Here is a 21,162-nt window from a genome sequence, read left to right on the forward strand (position 1 = left end):
GTACTAGCAATTTCCTCTCTTTTCAAAAGTTACAAATTCATCAAAACATACCGAGTAACCAACAACAGCAGACTCATATTCAACAGTATGAATAATGAAATTAAGACTGAGAGCTAAATTCTATATGAATACATAGTTCTGCCCACATTTTTAGAACGTGGAGAAAGTAGCTATTGTGAACCTTACAACATAGTACATATGTCCATATGTTTTTAGCATTAAGACCAAAACAGTAGGTTTTTACAGAAGAGGTTCCTTAGGAATAAATTTTCATTTTATTGCATAATACAAAAGTAAGATTGTTAAACCAAGACTTAATTGAGAAATTGCTCTCCCTAAAGGTGAACAACACTGAATCATCCTTGGCATTCTATGCAGATCTGATATTGCTTACTCAATTTATTAAATAACACATTTTTTCTACTTAGTGAAAACATCTGTATTGGACTGCTGAGGCATATCTAATGAGGCATTATGCTGGCAATTAAATGGTATCCCAGAAGCCTGCAACAGCTGGTGCTGCTACAGTGCAATATTTCTTCATTGTCTCACTAATTATACAAAAGTTAAATTTGTAATGAAATCTAAAATGTACCTGGCCAATTTTCACTGACTGCAACGTTCTGATGAAGCTTGATGCTTTCGAAAAGGTCAGTTCTCTAAGCCTAAAATGTTTTGTCATGTTCTTCCTGAATTCCTAGCCATTAACCAAAATATTGAGTACATTAGTTTCTTGAGTGTCCAGAATTGGAGCACATACCTAGCTCAACACTGTAAATTAATCTATTGCTACCATGACATCAGAGATGTAGCAATCAAAAGTGCAAGGACCTTCAGTTTCTAAGAAGTTAAGTCAAAACAGAACAACAACAAAAAACCCATAACCAAATAGCTACAGATGTCACAATTTTAGAATTTCATAGTTCAAAGATGAACATAATTAGATGTCTGTTTATTATTAAAAATGAAACTGTAAGAGCGCAGAAAAAAAAGTATTCCTGAAACGAGAAATAATTCCATTTTTATTTCTCATTTCAGGAGTACCTTTTTTTCTGCTCTCTGCTGCTACTTAGTAATGAAACAAATTCCTATATGAGCACCTGTAAAAGAGAATTTTATGAGAACTTCTCGTCTTGGGGAACTTGAAAGGTTTGTGTTTGGAGCAAATTCAAATTTCAGAAAGAGAAACAACAGAAAATTAAAAATCAGGAATCTTTTTCAGACAGCATTATTGCTAATAGAAGAAAAAGTCAAATGATACTTCTGATTCATTGAGTTGGCTTGCCAATGCAAGTTTTGTTCACATACATGACAGAAAACATCAAAACCTGCGTCACAAGAAATTCTATATGTTTTCAGAAATTTTCTGTAAGTGACATTGATATCACAGTTTTTCTCTCTGTTGAGCCTCTTACCTCAAGAATCAGCTAAAATCTAGGTGGGTTTAGTGATTTATATGTTATCAACACAAAACACAGGAATCCTAAAGCTTATTTTTCATTGAGCCTTATGTGACATTTACTACTAATTCCTCTTCTGAGAGAAGACACCCTGTCTCATTATAAAACCCTGTCTGGTCAGTTATTCACTCCTGATTGCTTCCTGTCCTCTTATTCCTCTTGAACATATTGTGAAGTGACCTTGGTGGCATAACTAGATCAGGAGTCCATCTGTCATTGTCTGAAGATACTTAGAAAATTATTTCCACATTAGCAAGTTAGAAAATGGTCAGTCTGCAAGTCAGCAAGTCTACAAATCTAGACTTTAATGACTCTTAAAACTTCGTTTTTAATAGATTTTAGTCCAGTAAATTAAATATATATATTCATTTTAAATAGGTAAGACCTTGAACCCTCTTGCTGCGTACCTAGAAGAGTAGAAACAGTAAATCCACCGTAAACAGAGATGTAACAGAGAGTTCCATCTACTTCTAACTGAACTATGACTGTACCTGCCATGCCGTAAGACAAGAGGTGCACATGAGGTGTCCACAAGGCTCAATCTTTACATCCTTGTCATTCTCTGCACAGATTTTACATAGCTGAAAAGTGGAACCCATTTCACAGTACAATTCATATTGTTCCTGTAACAACAGAAAGTCAAGTTATTTCTTTACTGCAATTTGTTTATAAAGAATATACTGCAGCACTACTAGTGGCAAACATTTCTCTGAATCCTACTTTCCAACCCACTCTACTAATATTCAGGTAGTCTACTGATACTACTTACTTTATTTCTTCCTCAAGTTAACAAATCTGTGCCTTTTTTTTTTTTGGTCAAACTTTTAAGTACTAAATTGATGCAAAGCATACAGCCTGCTGCACTTCCACTGAAGTAAATAATCCTTGTGAAGGTAGTATGAGCAAGAGCATCCCTGGAAGATTACACAGCAACAGTCATGAACAGATCACTGAGCACTTTGTATTCTTACAGGACAAACAGTAAGGTACAAGAAGCCTTTCAGGCAAAATACATAATAGGTAAAAACTCAAGTCTAGAACATCTAGACTTAGGAAAAGCATTTCTAGAAAGTTTTTTTGTCTTGAAAAGAGAAAGAGATTTTGAAAGCTAAAAGTAAGAATAATCAAAGTCACAGGAAAATAAGTAGCTACTGCTCAGTAAAAGAAGAAGAGGTCAGGCAAAAGAGAATACAGTTTATATCTGTAGCTGTAGTCAGTGTGTACTAAAGATGCTTATGGTGGAGCTCTTGCAAAGAATCCATCTGCAGCAATCTAGATCTGGAGCTAGTTTTATACAATCTTTTAATAGTTTAATCAGCTCCTACTGACAATTTTAAACTACTGCCGCTAGATATTGTTTAAGGAAGCATTCATGTAGTTCAGAATGAATTACTTTGAGCATTAACTAATAGATTCCTCCTCACTACAAGTTCAGAATCAACTGGATTCATTCGCAAAATACTGGATGACTGGCTTGCAGAAAACAGGACAATCATTGAGAGAAGGTAAGAATAATATTTTTGTAAGGAAAAACTTTTTGTGCAACATATCTGATATCTCTTTCATTACTATTCTAAGTTTGGAGGGAAAAGAGGGAAGGCAGAATGGTGAATGGGCTTACATCTTCCTCAGGTAATTGTTTGTAGGAATTCTCTCAAAACAGATATTTTGGAAAAATATTTTCATAATGGTATTTTTTTGATATCAAAAAGAAATGAATATTTCTAAAATACTCCCAATTACACTAAATTACAGCAGATCACCCTTCTGCTCTGATGAAATAGAAGACCATCTAAAACCAGTAGTTTTAAAGAGTTGTATCTAGCCTGATGTCTTTCCTTGAAGACATCCTCTGTCTCTACCCCGTTCTGTATTTTTTGTAAAGATGAATACTCTGCAACTGCATACCTAAACATTCTAGTATTAATTTCAGCACCATTTTTAATGAAGCCTTTGTCTTTTGACAGTTCTTTCCTATTCCTTGAACGTCAAACATCTGCACAGTATTATATCACATCATCACCTAACAAGACTACAAACATCTAGATGGTCTGCTCTCTGGAAAGCAAGTTCCTTTAGGCACTTAATTATTTCTGTTGCTTTTCATAGATCTCTCTTTTAAGTCTCACAATAAACAGAAGAAACAAGAGACCAGGGAATTGTTTTGTGGTTTTGTTTTTTTTTTTGAACAAATAAACTAAAGTTTTCCTCCTGGATCTGTCAACAAACTGTAGCATAGTTATTCAGGCTTAAAAACTATCAACTGATCTTGATTTTATTGCTTTACACTTACATGCTGTTATCAAGTAAGCTCTAAGCTACATAAACATACGACACAAATATCAGAAAAATCTTTAACAACCATTAACTCATTTCTCACATAGATGAGCCTTAGAATAAACAAAATTTTCCAAGGCATACTGTCTGCATCATCATTGGCTCTAGAGTTTAAATGGTTATTAAGTTCTTCCTCATCTAAGCCCTTCTATCAACAACACATTTTCACTCTCATGAATTCATTTCTCACATTTTAATAAAAGCTTATTATCGCTACTAGATGAGATCCTAAGGGAAGTGAAGATTAAAAAACAACTGATAAACTGTGCAACATACTTGCGTGACCTTTATGTGATCATGTGGTGTAGGTTCACATAATCCTGTCAGATCAGGATTGTAACTTCGTCCATCTGGGAAGAGATAGCTGTATCACAAAGAAATTGTTATAAATATGCACATTTCTTCATCTTTGTTACATAAATAATGCCTATGAAATTTCAGAGAGGCAATATAAGTTACAGCAGTCATTAACTAAAATGCATAATCATTTTCAAGATTAGTCATCTTTTTCAACTTCTGCGTGCAACTAACTGCTACAAGTTAATTTTGTTACATGCTAAAGTTCACTTATAAAAGCATTAGAAAGATGTTAACATCACAATCGTAATCACCAGCAGAATGCATGAGTTATCGCAGATCATCTTTTTGAAGCATCTAGATGCAATATTATTTTTGATCTTCATTTTACAGTGAACTTATACTTGTATATGTTCGTTGTGATCTCAGAACACAAGCACAGTGCTAAGTGACCCTGTAGACTATTTCAACCACTGCAGTACAAGAGATAGCAACATACATTCGTGAACATCTGTATATTTTGATAAGAATTTACACTGAGAATCTGAGACGCAGACTGGACTTTAGGGCAAGAACAGATGGAAGCTTTTCAAACTTGTGGGAAACCAATAAGTTAATGATATTATTGAGTTGTTCTATATTGAGATTTATGTTACCTCAAACTCGGAAACAGTTTCCTGAAAGTCAGGCTGTTAAGAGCCAACCGTGAAAAAGCTATATTTAAGTATGGTACTAACACTTCATCTAGAATTAATACTCTCAGCTTCAGTTTTTGTTTGCCCAATTTTGATTGCAAAAATTGTGTAGTAGTAACACTACTGTAATGTTTTATTTTACAAAGGCAATAGCTAAAGTAACATGATGTCTTTCAAAATCTGAAATCATGTATTAAAGTCAACTGAGTAAAACTGGAATTTTGCAAAGAAATCTGTCAATTTTTGAGGAATGATCAATTTTTTTTTTTTTAATTCATTATGATCATATACATGATCATTACGAGGATATACCAAAATGTAACAAAAAAAGATTTTGACGCTGAATATTTGTGTGTCACATCAACCGATGTAGTACAAAAAAACCCTACTTCTCATAAACTTAGATTCTTTTATAATTAGAAATCTTTTCAGCAAACCCTTCAAACCTGGAAAATGTTTTGGCTGCACAATATATAAAAAAGCAATTACATGGCTTTCAGATCATTGTTCAGAGCTAGACATATGAGTAACTGCCAGTAGTAATTGCTCAATAAGCTTAAGTGCATTTGTGACTCTTACTGGGAAATAATCCAAGTGACAGCTACCCAATTTTATTTTCTCTTAGAATTTATCCACTATGAGATAAATCTTTCGTTAACTTTGGTTAATGGAATTACCTGGAAATAAGAATAAAAAGGATGGACTTTAATCTCCAAAGAAATGGCAAATGTCACATCTAGATTTTCTGTTTCAAAGATCTTTAATATTAACCCATCTGAAGCAACAGAAGAAGAAAACCAGGATTTAATTCCTATGGTAACTACAGAAATTTGTACTTACAATCCTTCCCGACTGCCATCAATCAAAGCTTGAAACAGAGGCTTATTGTGAGGTATGGTCTGCAGTATGTTCCCATCACCAGTCACATACCCAATGGCCCACTGCCCCAAGCGAGTGCAACTCAGTCTGAAAATATAGCTTGATAAAACAAGATGAATAAAAAGTCAGCATTAGATGGACTTGGGCAAATTCAGCACATAACCTTAAATAAAGCAGCATCTTTTATTCAATCAATTCCCCATAAACAAAAGAGGATAACAGTATCTTCCTCAACACAAATTTTCATTCGCTTGATTTTTCTCAAAGTGAAAGATGCACATTTACTGTGAATAGTCCTACATTACATACATTTAGACCATAAATCTCTTCTAGGACAGCATATTATACTACTGACTCTCCACAGCTACAACATGAGCCATTTGAGCATACACAGGCCATGAATACGAATCAATGGAAAGTTTGTTCAGAAACAGAAAACACCTTTTGATGCAACAGAAATGCAAACAACGAATGATAAAAAAAACTGCTCTACTATCAGTGTTAATGTTGGGTGTACCCGAGTTGGTGAACAGGATGGAAGAAGTATCGTCCTACTTCAAAAAATACTAAGTGGTATCAACCCAAGTAGACTTAAGTTCAAATACTTCTCAATTGTACAGTTGATATCTAGGAGTTTATGTAATGCAGACAGGGAATACAGCAGGAAAAAAAAGGAAGACTACTGGAAAGAGAATTGGGCATTATTTTCTTTTTACCAAGAAGCCTAATCTCTTCAATGTCAGACACCTTGTCAGATGCAAATACTGCATTTAGAAAAGCATCCCATAAATACCACAAACCCAATTTCATATTACAAAACAGCTTTTCTTAGTTATAGCTCAATTTTTTCTTTATACCCAAACAATTCTAAATGAGAAATCTTAGTCCCTCTGAAGTTTTAGCCCCTCTGGCTCTTAAAAACTTTAACAAAGTCAACACTATATTGAAGTAACCAGATTCTACTCATTTGAACAGAACTTGTACTTTCCAAAATGTTTTAAACTGATTACAAATGTAATTTTACTTTGTGCCTTCACTTTATCTTTAAAATTCAATATTTCACCTGAACAACTCAGGAAGTCATCTTGCAGTATTCAAATAGAAAGTTATCTTAAAACTAACTCTATACTTACACGAAACGTTACAGCAACTTTGGATAATTTCTCCATTACTTCTCTTTTCTAATCAGAGTTAATCAGAGAAAATGTACAGCAATCACTCTAAAAATCAGCCTAGTTATCTGAAGTCCATAATATAGCTCACAAGTGCCAAGATAAAATATTTATCTCACTGGAAACACAAAGTACAGAAGGTACATATAACTGTCTCACGTTACTGTTATATTTCTCTAACAAGATGAGCTTTTGGATATGTACACATGGGATGCTGCAGCAATTTTAGAAAGGCACGTTAGGCAACAAAGCTTGAGAACTTAAAGGTAGAACTAGTCTAAGATGAATTTTACTTTACTGTTAGTAAAAATTTGACTGTTAGTAAAAATTTTTTAAAAGTAGATTATATTTCCAAAAACGCTTTCCAATAATACATTTCTGTTTACTTGTACTTGTTCAGATTACCATGGGCTACTAAAATGTTACTTGCTTTATAGCAATGGAAGAATTACAGTATAAAAAATAAATTATGGTTACAAAACTTCTAAGTCTTAAAATTAAAAAAAAAAAAAAAAAAAAAAACAGCAGTTTTTGAATCTGAAATTCTGGCACTTGGCATTAAATTATTTTGTAAAAATATATTTTGATATAAATAAAATCCCAAGTATATAAAAGAATATTATTAGGAACATGATCTACTGTTAATGAGAAAAAAAGGTAAAAAATTCACTCCTACATTATTGTAATATAAGTACAGATTTACACAGTTTAGAAATATGAATTTAGATAAACTGTGTAGCTTCAGAGATATTATGTTTATTTGGAAAGCTGTAATTAGCCAAACTTCTCACCTCCCAGGCTTTGTGCTGTACTTCTGCAATCTTGCTTTCACTTCATCATATGTCAGGAATGCCATATATCCAGGATGTGTCACAGCTAAGAAGTTCCAATTCCTTAAGATTGAACCCCATGGCTAAAAAGATCAGGCAAACAATTAAAAAGATACAACCAGGTAATTACATATTTCTAATAAAACTCAGGTCAATTTTTCAAAAAGACCCACAATGTTTTCACTTGAGCAGAAAAATACACACTTTTGGTTAAGGTCTAAGAAGTAAAAAAGATTGTCCTATGCATTCAGCTCTGGTGCAAGGATTCATTTAAAAAAAAAAAAAAAAAAAAAGAATCACAGAATAAATTTAGTTTGGAAAAGACCTTAAGTCATCAAGTCCAACCACTGATCTGGTTCTACTCCCCATCACTACACCATGCCTCTTAGAGTCACATTCACACATCTCTATAATACCTCCAGGAATTATGACCCTACTACCTCTCTCAACAGTTTGTTCCAATGCATGACCACCCTTTCCATGAGGGCATCCCTCCACACATCTAATCTAAACCTGTTCTAGTACATTTTGAGCCCATTTACTCATGTCCTATCACTTGTCACCTGTGAAGACACCAACACCCTCCTCAACTTTCTTTCAAGGTAGATGTAAGTGAGTCATAAGGCATTCCCTCAGCCTCCTCTCTGGACTAAACAACCTAAGTTCTCTCACTGCTCCTCGTGCATTCTGTTTTCTAGTCCCTTTACCAGCTTTGTTGCTCTTCTCTACACACACTCAAGCAACTCGCTATCCTTCTTGTATGGAGGGACCTCAAACTGAACACAATATTCAAGATGCAGACTGGTCTCACCAGAGCTATGTACAATGGGAAAATCACTTTTTTCATCCTGCTGGCCATATTTTTTATGCAGGCCAGGATGGCTTGGATTTCTTGGCCACCCAGACACACTACTGTCTCATGTTCAGCTGGCTGCCGATCAGCACCCCAGGTTATTTTCTGCTGCCAACTTTCCAGCCACAATTCTCCAAGCCTAAACCACTTTATGAGGCTGTTGCAACCTAAGTGCAGAGTCCAGCACTCAGCCTAGTTAGATGTCACGTACTTGCACTCAGCCCATCAACCTAGCCTGTCCAGATCCTGCTGCAGAGCTTCTGACACTCAGGTGGATCAACACTGCTGTTGAACTTGGTGTCTTCTGCAAGCTTACTGAGGCAGCACTTGATGGCTGAATTAAGACCACTTTAAAAACATAAAAAATAAACAAACAAAAAAACTTGCCCCTATACTGAGCCCTGAGAATAATATATGGACAAATATTTTAAAGATTTTGAATTTGCAGGATCTCCTGCCCATAGCCACATAAAATATTAAGTACATAATTCAGTAGGAACCTGCAGAGCATGATACTATGATAGTTTCATAAAAACCCAAGTGAGCTTATTCTTGAGTGGTTCTGAGGCATTCTTGTAGTTAATGATAAGTAACATTGAAATGAGACCTAATAAAGCTACTAATTTGAGCTGTGATTTCTTTCCTTATTCTTTATTAATTGTTTTCTTCAGTTATCATAAAAATATTGCAGTCAGAAAGCAAAACAAATATTGACAAATTCTAAAGTATTTGTTGACCTCAATAACAAATGCTTCACAAACTCGGTGAAACATAACTGATATGCTATTACTTCAAATATAAAGTATTCCTCCACCATAAAAGATGAATGATATTTAAGGCATGGATTAACACAAATATATTATGTGTTCATAGCCAGCATTTGAAAAGATAAGAAACTGCCTCTCTGTGGTTGAGAGATGTTTATTTATATATTTGTCAAAAGATCAGGGCAGGAGAAGTCAAGCAACAGACAAGAAGAGACTATCATTACTGTGTAGTGCTACTGCGTATCCTGCAAATTCCTTTTAAAAGGGACTTCTAAGGGCTAGTGAGGCAGGGAATAAATGTCTATTTAAGTGACACACTTGAGCAAAGTACTGTAAAAGTTCAACTTGGGATGATGACACATTCCCTAGGCAAACCCTAACCACTGCTTAAACATGTATGAAGACATGCATTTTAAAATCTTCAAGTCAGACTTGTGGAACAGAACAGTAAGGTTTCAGTACTGAGGTCAAATGAGGAAATTTGTACAAACTATAAAGGAGAAAAATTCACTTCTGTAGATGTGATACCACATCTTGTCATCTCCTTTCTACACACTCACTGAAGATGGATGCCAGAAGCTTAATCACACTGAAAATGTTAGTTATTCTAACTAAAGTAAAAAGGGAATTGACCCTTGCCCCTACACCACACCGACATTGACATTTCTATCACAAAAACGCAACATACCTTCACCTTTTGTATTGCTCAAGTGCATGTCAGTCAAAAAGAATATTCAAACATTCAGTACTTTGAAGCTTTGTATTACCACAGTACAACAAACCTTAGGTATGAAGTACATGATCCCACCCATTAATCCCCCTAACAAAAAAGAGAACAACAAAAAACAACATCTACGCAAATTTGTTGGTTAATCATGAGTATCAGACTTAAAGTAAACTGTATAATCTTCTCATGCTTGGATTCTCCTCAAATTAATCCACTACTGCAATACATGTAAATGATAAGACACTAGGTCTGCAAATTAACAGGCAAGAACTCTAAGCTTGTCTTTCAGACACAAAGACTATTAGAAAAGTGGAAATATTAAATGGTAAAAGATTTGTACACTTCTATAGAAATATTTTTGCTTAAAAGGACAATTTCATCAAACATGCTAACAGTGATGGAATTAGTTCCAAGCACCCACATATACTTCCACACTAACTATCCCTGGTCAGAGATAACAGTAAAGTTGTGCACATATACAGTGGTGAGGCAGGGGGAGCAACTTCACTTTTACAGGATCTTCACAGTAAGCAGTCTTGCTTTCTTCAGTGAATAAGCACCATCATAGATGTAGCTTTTCTGAAACAACCCACAGTTGGCAAAGCAGTGTTTTGATTACCTCAGCAATTGGGATTTTCTCTCCATGGGTGTAGGCACACATAGTTAAGGAAGCATTTTAAAAACTTGAGAAATAAAATGTAACCTCTGGGAGAGATTCTCAGACCAAGTTCAGTGTAAGTTCACCTCAACAGTTACGCAGCTATTGCACAAGCTGGTAAATTAGTTTGGATAAAGTTTTTCCTGCTTCTTTATTAGATTAAAATTTAATCCTAGCCAGTCTTCTCGCTTTACGTATGTCAGTACTGCTGATTTCTTTTTCCTAGAATCAAGCGTAGAAATGAATCAAAATAACCATGGCCTAATAACAAAGCGAAGCAATGCAAATTCACTGGCTGACAGATCAAGTTAAATAAATCTCATTTGAGACTACTGTTCTGAACTTGAACAAAATCTATAGGACCCTACACAGGGTCAGAAAAAAAATATTACCTCTCTGATCATTCAATTCTTATTAAATTTTTAATTTTACAGTTGATATGCACATTTAAAACTAATCAAACTAATAAAAGAAACACCTAAGCACAACAAACTTCTTAGCTGTGAGCTCAGTGAATAAGGTGATCAAATTCTACAGAAAGGAACTTCAAATAAGTGTATTTCATAGCGATGTATATTGCAGCCAATAGGCCTCAGACAATTTGCAGTGAAGTCTGAGAGCAAGATCTGAGCTTGATTGATCTGAAAATAAGATCAGTTTGCCAAACAATGAATAAAAGCGAGAAACTTTGACAGAGTAGAAATGGCTCACAAGGCATCAAAGTTCAGACTGGAATATTTGATAATATCAAGCTGCACATAAAGGGCAAAGCTTAGAGGGATTTTGCTAGAACAGCATCAGCTTAGTTTATTTCATCAAAGAGAGCCTCCAAAATTTTATTCAAAGATCTGTAGCCCATGTGACTATTTTAAAAAGCAACCAATACTTGTGGTTAAATTAGTTTACTTACACCTTAACATTTTCAACTTTGATATAGTTCTGACTCAGACAAGATAAGAGATTATCAAAATCAAAACTCTAAACTAAAACTGTTAATCATCTGCTGCCAGATCTTAATATATACTTTGTAATGGTCACCCCTCCCAGAAGAGCAAACCCAATAAAGCTAAAGAGAGATTAACACATAACACGTGGAAGAGGGAACAAAAATATGGCATGGCTTTGGTAAAAAAAAAAAAAAAAAAAAAAAAAAAAATTGTTACTTGAACATAACTGCAAGAGGCAAAAGAATAATGCAGTAGTTAATTGATGTATGTTGTTTAAAAAAGGAAATGACCAACTAAATCATTGGATAGGTCAAAGATTACTACATACAAAAGAAAAATCCAAACTGACAAATTTAGAATCAGTTCATCTAATACAGATGCAAGCCTGCACAGACTTCTGTGTGAACTCAAGTACTCAAAGAATTTAGATTATGTTCTGTAGAAGGAGCACAAGATTTGCAGTGGCTTGTAACATACAGACAAAGCTTATTTTAGATAAATATTATCTATTGAAAATAATACTATTCCCCCTATTAGTGCTATTCCCAGAGATACTCTCCTATTTTTGATAGAATGAGGAGCATTAATGGGAAAAATCTGTCTATTAAAAAAAAAAAAAAAAAAAAAAAAAGATAATTAGGCCTAAACTTAAAAAAAAAAAAAAAAAAAAAGAAAAAAGAAAAAAGCAAACGTTCTTCATACGTCTAGTAGAAACACTGAATCTAAATAGATGTAGATACAAAAATGTAACAAAAACACAAAATTTAGATAATTACCTGAAGGTCAATATTTCAAAAAATGCATTTAAGATTAGTGAAACATGCAAACAGCAGACATAAAGATAATCATACTATGTTTGTGCAAAAATAAAGCAGGTGCTGCTTGAATGTCTCTTTTAGATATCAGTTTTTGAGCTGTGGGTGCTAACAAAAATCCACCTTCCTTGACCCCTAGGTAACTGCCACAGGTCACTGAAGTTTTCAAAGTCATGCAAATATCCAACATTTTTAAGTCTTACCTGAAATAACCTAGTGAAGATATCAAACTCAAAAATTGAAATGTAGTCATTGCAGGTCAAATCAATAGTAGATTTAAGAGCCATTGCTTCCAAACCAGAGCTTATCTGATGAACTTCATGAAGGCACTGCCTGAACACTTTCCATGGCACTATAGTTCTGTGAGGGGGAGAAGTAATAAATTTAATGAAAACCCATATTAAAAATTTGATAACTTATTTAGACAGCAGAGACTGACTTTTGAAGTAGATGAGCATCAATTAGGTTTTTCAACAGACAAAAAGAATCAAGTTATCTGAAAGGAGCCTTTAAAACACGAAGGAACAAAATGACACTTTATATTGCAATGATAAATATTCAAGTTTCAATAGCACAACGATGGAAAAGACTGTGGAAACTGAAACATTCCACCATGCAGGTAGAGCAACAAGCCTTGCACCTTCTCAAAGTTAATCTGAAAGACCACCTCTGTTTTTGGCAAAAAACTCTCTTCTTCAGTCTCCCTTCTCAGAATGATAAACATCAATTTAGCATCTACTGCAGTAACCTTTTTCATAACTTAGGCTGTTAAATACTGGCCAAGAACCTTCTGATAACAATTGTCCAGTTATCATCACCACTGGGCCAACGGTTGCTATACCCCATGACAGTTACATAGGTATTAGAAGACTCTTTCTAAAATTTTCATCTTCACACGTTATGGCACAATGAGGATTATTTTTTGAGAGTAGTGAACACGGCAGAACGTGGGAAATCAGGGTAGAATGAGATTAAAGTTATCTTCCCTAATGCAAACCCACAATCTGTCAAACTGTTTCTATTTGTATAGGCTGAGGTAATGTAGATTTGTTGTTTTGCCAACCAAGTGCTTACAACTGGAATCTGATGAGGCTGATCACACTGAAGTACCCCAATTTATCACTCCCAAATCTATGAGAAATTCTTCACTAATAGTTCTTTTTCTCAAGTCTTTAGGATCGAATCCCAATTTTGCTAAGCCATAGCCCCTTCTCTTACAAAGGTTCTGCCTTGAACTGAGAGCAAATTTTATGCTACTTGAAAACATGTTAATTAACCAGTATATAACCACTAATTGATACATAACTATTTTCAGCACATTTCACATTTTCCAAGTAATATTTTTTAATGTTTGCTAGATGTCAAAAGAGGAGACAAAGGGCTCACCTACTCATCACTATTTTCTTGCAATTTTTACTAGTTCACTTTACATTATTTTTATAAGGGTCAAGATAGCTAGAAAAGCCACAATAAAGCATTTCCTTACGTGAAATACATATTGCTTGGTACTACAATATTGTTCAAGAAAAAGAGCAACTGTTTTAAGTTGGCACTGCATAATAAATATTTCAGAATTAAACTATATGAAAACAAATAGCAATTTGAAGTATAACACCAAAGACATTTTCCTATATTTCTACTGAGTCACGCAAAGAAGTCTACACATTACTTGGAAGCTAACACTGAAAAATCAGACATGATAAACTGCATAGTTTAATAGATCTCAGCAGATACTTTCATCTGTGTACGAAAAACAGGAAACCACAAAGAGCTGAAGAGGGATACCACATCAGATGCCATTTAAGAACGAACGCACATTGAATTTTGATTATGGTAAAGAGAGAATGAAGTGTAGCACTAAGTTCAGAGAACAAAACTGGAAAAGCTAAGTGCTTTTTTGGTGTTAAAGTTGTCTTCATTCAAATGCCTAAGATTAATTTAGTTTCTGTAGCCATAGCTCTGAAACATCTGAATCTTTCAGCAAACCATCTGAATGGTTACAGCACTGGAATCACACTGAAAAAAGGGTCAGAAAAGTTAATTAACCCATAAGTTAAAAAACAATAGCCCAACAAGAATGAATTTAGCCATAGTATATCTCAAGAATGAGTTTTTCATGCGTTGCCTGAGACAATTTACTGAAAACATTTCATTAGATTGGATTAGCAAGTATGATCTTTCATCATCCATTCATTAACACCCTGCATCCTCCCCTCCAAACCCCACCAGTGATGGGGAAAACACACAGAAGTCTTCAGGAGCATATGTTTTTTGAGTTTTGTTTGCTAGTACTTTGGCTAAGATAGAAACCAGATGTTGGGAAATGAGTGATTAGCTAACGAAATAACATCTAAAGTTATCCTGTGGGATTTCTCCAAGAAAATGCATCTAAAATGTGGCCCCAATTTGAAATACAACTAATAACAACAGAATTGTTTTCTGCTGAACTTTGTGGAATATGTCTTCTACCTTCTCCTTTCTTAAACGAGGTGAGAATTGTTTGTTGAAACAAATTTATTCCTATTTCTCAGGAGCTACTTTTGTTCTGCTCTCATTCCTAAATACCTTGAAATAGTACCAGCCAGGGATCATTTCTTTCCCAGTGTCTCTCTCCAGTTAATATGTACAAACTATTATGCTCTTCAGAGGGCTTACAGAGAGCAGACACACATCCCACTCTGAAGCTGTTACTGAATTATCACAAGGTCAAGAATTCAGAAACTTCCACTTCTCTCAAAGAACTAAAACCAGGAGACATTTTAGGTATGTTGAAAACAAAACAAAACAAAAAATTCTGACAGGGAAATAAGAGATGTCCAGTCAAAATGCTTCCCGTACTGATGAAGGGGTGAAAGATTTTTGTAGAAATTGTGGTTTTCTTGAATGAATATTTTCTTGTGCTTCAGGGGATTCACAACCTTTGAAGTCATCTTTTTATTATTTAAATCTAAAGATTTATTTTAATTGTTTAAGGAGGCTACAGGGTGCCAGAAGTAGCAGGAGAGGGAAGACAACAAGACCAATCAAACCAAAGTTTGACATTGGGATTGTCCTATTTAATGCTTAGAATGTCATTTCTTTTAGGAAAAAAAAAAAGACTTTATAAAAAGAAAAATCTGTAATGAGAAACTGCCTGCAGCATTCAGCTTACAGTTATGTAAGATATCTCCTACAGACCTATGATCCTTGTCCTTATAATATTTCTTGCATCATGTCATAGTGATACCCTACACAATGCTGGCACAATTACTTTACTGCTAACAGGTTGACCTGTGGACACTTGCCTAGGAAGAGAAAAGTTAGTCAGCTCAACTATAGCTCTTCTGAAAGGTCTGATACAACTGCCTTGTAACATCAGTTCCCCACAGATTTTGGTTCAGTAAGTGCACTCAGTATTAAGGGTATTTAGTTCTAATTACATAGGCTACTTCTCACAGTAGAATGAGCATGACCAGAGCTGAGTGGTTGTATTTCATTGAATGTTTGATGCCCAAAGTTAAGAGCTCTACTACACATTCCGAACAAATACATCCAGTTTTTTGGTAAGTGTTTCTGATTTTAAGATACAGTTTGAGGAAAAAGAAACTGGTCACTAATTTAAAAAAAAAAAAAAAAAGTGATTCCTCCACTATAATTGTCATTGGTGCAACTTCAACTTGAATATTATTTACAGTTCTGGGCTCCATAACATCAAAAGGACGCTAAGATCCTTGAAAGCATCCAGAGGAGTGCAACAAAGCTTGTATTAGGACATGCCTTTCAGCCCTACAAGGAGAGGTTGATGGCACTCAGGTTGCCCAGCCTGAAGAACAGGAGGCTGAAAGGTGACCTTACTGTTCTGAGCATGGCCCAGAGAAAGGGATGCAGATGGAGGTGCTGGGCTCTGCTCATGGGAACCGATGGCAAGTTGAAATGACATAGGGCTCTGCCAGAGGAGAGTCAGGTGGGCACTGAGAAACATTTATCATGAGAGTTGTTAGTTATCATGTTAGTTGTTATCATGAGACTTCCTAGAGATGCCCCATGCCTTACAGTGTTCAAGAGGCATTTTGACAATGCTCTCAATAACATACTTTAGCTCTGAGTTAGCCCTGAAGTGGTCAACGTTGATCAACTTTGAAGGTTCCTCCCCACTATTGTGTTCTATTTAAAAATACATAACATAAAAAACAGCATGTATGTATCATGTGTTACTTTATTATGACCTACAATTAATTTAAAATATTCAGAAACACAAGTTTAGAAGCAAATAAAATAAGAAGGAAACTGAAACATGGAGATATATATATACCAAACTTTTAGGGAATGGTTAATCCATGCAGTTCCTTTGTACTGCTTTTCCCCCCCATCACCAGAGCAGGAGCAAGTCCACACTAATTGAAAAATTAAAAAAAAAAAGATTCTAATTGTCTTTTTTTCTCCCCTGAAAGGCCTTCCTGTGTTCATCTAACCTCTCTTCAATCAACAAAGCTATCTGCATCCAAGCATTTACTTTGGGGTTGTCTTTTTATTTAAGATTCTCATTAAAAAAAAATCATTAAAAAAAAAGTGTGTGTTTTAAATATGCCCTTCCCCAATCCTCTTAAAATGGGACTGCTTCCCCGCATTTTTTTCTGCAATAGTAAAATTAGCATAGAATAATAGAATAATAGAATATAGAATATAGAATATTCTATGGAATCTAATAGAATTATAGAATTACAGAATTACAGAATAATAATGAATGTACACATGCTCAAATAAAATTACATCCTCAAAAATACTTTCATACAGGATGGTATCCATTTACTATTATGGACACATGTCAAAAGCGTCATTCAGTATTTTCAAATACAGTGTTTTAAACACCGAACAACTTCCACACATCTAAAGACGAATGATTAGAGTCCAGGACATAGTTTTCATACAGTTCAGAAGAGGAATTTAGGTCCTTCTTTCCTTCTTGCCCTGACCATGCGTAGATGGGATTTCCTTAAACTCCGTGATATTACCCACATTACTAAAAAGCAGAAGACATGAAAATAAACCTGAAAAGGAAGTAAATATTTTCTGAGAATGTTTGAAGTATAGCTTTTCAGTAGAACTGCAGAAATACAGCCATTCTCAAACATTAAGTGACAGGTTCCCTCTGAACTGTAACAGACCTCAAGTTTGTCTAAGAAGGTAAACATATACCTGTGTAACTTACACTTAATAGTGAACATTAGTCTCCAAGAAACTCTCTGAAACATTGCCAGAATGCACAAAATGAAAAGAGCAGCACTGTGTTCAGAGCAAACTCAAAAATATTCAAGGAAATGCAGACCCAAGTAGAAACAACATTTTTTGCACATCTGTAGTGAGCAATGTGGATTTTAGCCTATCATCACTGAACACAGCACTTTCTTAAGACTGTTGCTTCAGGTTTAAGTGAGAGGCCACATATTTTTGTTGCTTCTGAGCTGCAGAGCAAACAACTGACATGCTTGAGGAGCTCAGTCCTAAGGGAAAAGATGAATTCTGCCATATCATGCCAGTACATTCATTAGGAAATGACATAATACAGAACAAATATAGATGATTCTAGTGTGAGAGAAGAGAAAGTAAAAGTGAGAAAATAAGCCTTTGGAAATGAGAAATATATACCACCTAAAATATCCAAAGTCATGTAAGTGGACATTGCTGGTGAGACAGTGAATTTATAGTTCCTCTTAAGAGATGCAGGAAGCTTGCATTTCCTGAAAAGTCCCTGAAGAGAATAAACTTATCTACATATTTCCAACTCTGATCTCAAATCACAATCCAAAGCACATCCATGATTCACAAGTTCTTTTAGCCTTAAAAAACTGCTGTCTATCCTGACTTTCACCAAGAATGTTCTCCTGTCTCATAGTCATGTGTGCCTTCTACTACAACTTTCTTTCTCTATCTTCTGCACATCTAATTTAACCTTATTCTCAGCCACCCAGAATAACCACTGTATTTTTCTGTTTATTTTATCATACAAAGACTGCTCCAAAAGTAGTGTCTCCTATTTTACTGTATTGGCTATGACCTCAGAAGTTGATATTTGTGTTACGGCTGTAGAGGTTGAACCTTCCCACCAATATTTCATTACACGTTGTTGCTGTGTGACTGATGGCAGATCTGACAAATGCGGATTCTATCTCTGTCTCAGACTAAGGCTACCAAAAAGTATATTTTGAATGCTGATGATAAGCCAAGGAAACAATCACCTTTTAAAAGCCCCATTATCTTTTTATCTCCTTCCCTTTAACCTTTTCTGTTGTCAATCGATCTTTACAGTTATAAACACCGCGGGCTTCCACATCACTGCCTCTTCCTCTTTCATCTGTTTCTATCTTTTGGTTTCTCCTTCCACATCAGTTCATACTGATTAGCACGTCTCTGGGCCAGGATGACCACTTCAACCTATAATTTACAGTGTTCAGGCAATACGATGGCTCTTGGGCACTATGAGCATAACAGGAGAACAAGTAATAATTTAAGGGGATCAACAAGGTGTTAAAATCGAGTTTACCCGAGATCTCACTTTCTGACAGTCAAATGTTTTGAAGTTAAGTCTTGCCATGTGATTTGTGCCTATTTTACTGCTGCTTTTCTAAATCCAAGCAACAGAGGCTGTCTGTCACATCCTGTGCCAAACAACACTAACCACAATAGAAACAAGACTACTCAAAATTTTGAAGTAGCAATCTGAAATAAAAAACCCTTCTTCAATTGACACATTTTCCCCTGAGTAACAGTTAAAAGTTTGAGGATTTGGATGAGAAAAAGAAAAAACAACCAAATATCAGATTTTAGATGTAACAGTAATGTACTTGACCCTACTAGTGAAATAATTTCCATTTCCTCAGAAATGAAAAGGTGGGGGAAATCAATGCATCTAACAATAACAAAAATACTTTTCTTTTTTTTTTTTTTTTTTAATATTTCACAGTGAAGAGTAAAACATTAAATAAGAGAATATATGGCACAATTGTGAAAAAATGAAAATATAAGAATATTAGCATTTTGATGCTGATTCATTCTGCAACATGCAGGCAGCCGCAAATCACAAACTTCAATAGTTACAAAGCAGCTGCATGACTTCACCAAGGCTTACAACTAAGGGGCTGGAAAGCTCTGTTAGGTCATCTCGCCCACTCTCATTTTCAGTTCAGGATTGCTCCCAGTGGTATTTTGCACATTTTTACTCAGAACAGAAAAGAAGTAAAAGCTGTAAGATGCTATTAAAATGAGTGAGGAACCAGGGGAAATTAACATCGAGCACTATGCAGTGATAAAATGCAGATAATGAAGAAGCGATCAGATTATGTTTTATATCCATATTTACAAGCCACTGGGGGTTACTAAAGTATCTATAAACAAATGTAACTGCTGATTACATGCCTTACAATTTCACAGTTAAACTTAGCATTACTGCTTAGCTGTACATTAAACTCTAATTTGAGTCAGAACAACTATAATGGTAAACTCTGTACAGAACGACCTATGAGCAACTCCACTAAAACCACTTGCTCCAATAATTGTGTTCCAGTAACCAGTACAAAATTAGAAGTCACACTTTCACAGTTTTATCACTTTCTTGCTTTCATCCCTGTCAAACACCTTCCTGATATGTTATTTAATCTAAAATATTGACCTTGTCCTTGGCGTAAACTCTGTATCATTTTATTCCTTACCTTGTTTTCTTGGGCACTGCTGACATCACTCACCCTGTGATCTGTGTATATACTGTACTTTGCCCTTACAAAGAAATCAAATAAATTCTTCCATTTCTTCCTTCATTATACTGCTGAAGTCCATTGTCTTCCTTCACCCAAATTATCAGTCTCAATCTTCCACCTTGGTTTATCAGTCAGACCCCCCTCTGTAAATACATAAAACCTACATTCTTCTTATCAGGCCCATTCTAAACATCCTACCACTTCTGAGGCTTCCTCATCTCCTCTGAAACATGCATCACTAGAAATACTTACAACTCGAAGGCTCCTGACTATTTAACATTTTATTTATTCTGCATTCTGCCTATATAAGTGCTGATAATTTCCGTTATAAAGTTTGTTGCATCTCTCACAAGCTCCACAGCATTCTCCTTGCTCCCAGACTTCCTAGCTACTGACATTACCTACAAGTTTTGTAAAGGTGATTCAGGAATACAAAAATTAGGAGGGATTTGAAAGTCAAGGATTTCTAGAGTTCTCAGCACCCCGTTCTGTTGAAACCATTTAATTTCTTTGCTGAGATCTTCTCTTCTCTCCACAGGACATTCAGAGAGCAGCTATGTAGGTTCCTCTGGAAGTAATACCTCCTATTTATGCTCATAGAAACATACAACAGATACAATGAGCAGAAGAAGACTACTTGATAGAGAAAATTCTCCACAACAATATAGTATTTTTCAAGATAATCACCACTACTAGCTATGCATTTTTGCTAGTGGTAAGAACCTGCATGCCATTCTTGTTAAAATCTGCACTAGTAGAGGTGACCCACTCTTTCACACCTGCTATGACAACACCACTGCTAGGAAAGTGTTGCCCACACAGTCCATCTTTCATCCGCCCAAACAGATCAAAGCCAGAAGGCATCAAAGGCAGACTATACAGTGGGTATAGTAGAACAGCTCAGCCAAGAACAGCAATGTGCTCCATGATCTTCAGACTGGTCAGAGGCCTGGCATTATCACGGTGCAGAGAAAGGTTGCCTTCTTCTCCTGTCC

General features: G+C 35.3%; 1 protein-coding gene across 6 annotated transcripts in view; it reads right to left on the reverse strand.

The window, feature by feature from the left end:
• CBLB (Cbl proto-oncogene B) overlaps window positions 1–21,162 on the reverse strand; it is a 123,236-nt gene that overhangs the window by 34,385 nt on the left and 67,689 nt on the right. For all 6 annotated transcript variants that reach the window (XM_048965705.1, XM_048965685.1, XM_048965715.1 and 3 more), the window contains 5 exons: window positions 12,641–12,797; window positions 7,632–7,753; window positions 5,630–5,767; window positions 4,074–4,161; window positions 1,952–2,083 (listed from right to left, as the gene is read on the reverse strand). In XM_048965705.1, the coding sequence (XP_048821662.1) occupies window positions 1,952–2,083; window positions 4,074–4,161; window positions 5,630–5,767; window positions 7,632–7,753; window positions 12,641–12,797 (637 nt within the window). The remainder of the gene's footprint in view (window positions 1–1,951; window positions 2,084–4,073; window positions 4,162–5,629; window positions 5,768–7,631; window positions 7,754–12,640; window positions 12,798–21,162) is intronic.

This window comes from Lagopus muta, chromosome 1 (genome assembly GCF_023343835.1).
Source record: "Lagopus muta isolate bLagMut1 chromosome 1, bLagMut1 primary, whole genome shotgun sequence".
In the NCBI taxonomy this organism is placed as follows: Eukaryota; Metazoa; Chordata; class Aves; order Galliformes; family Phasianidae; genus Lagopus; species Lagopus muta.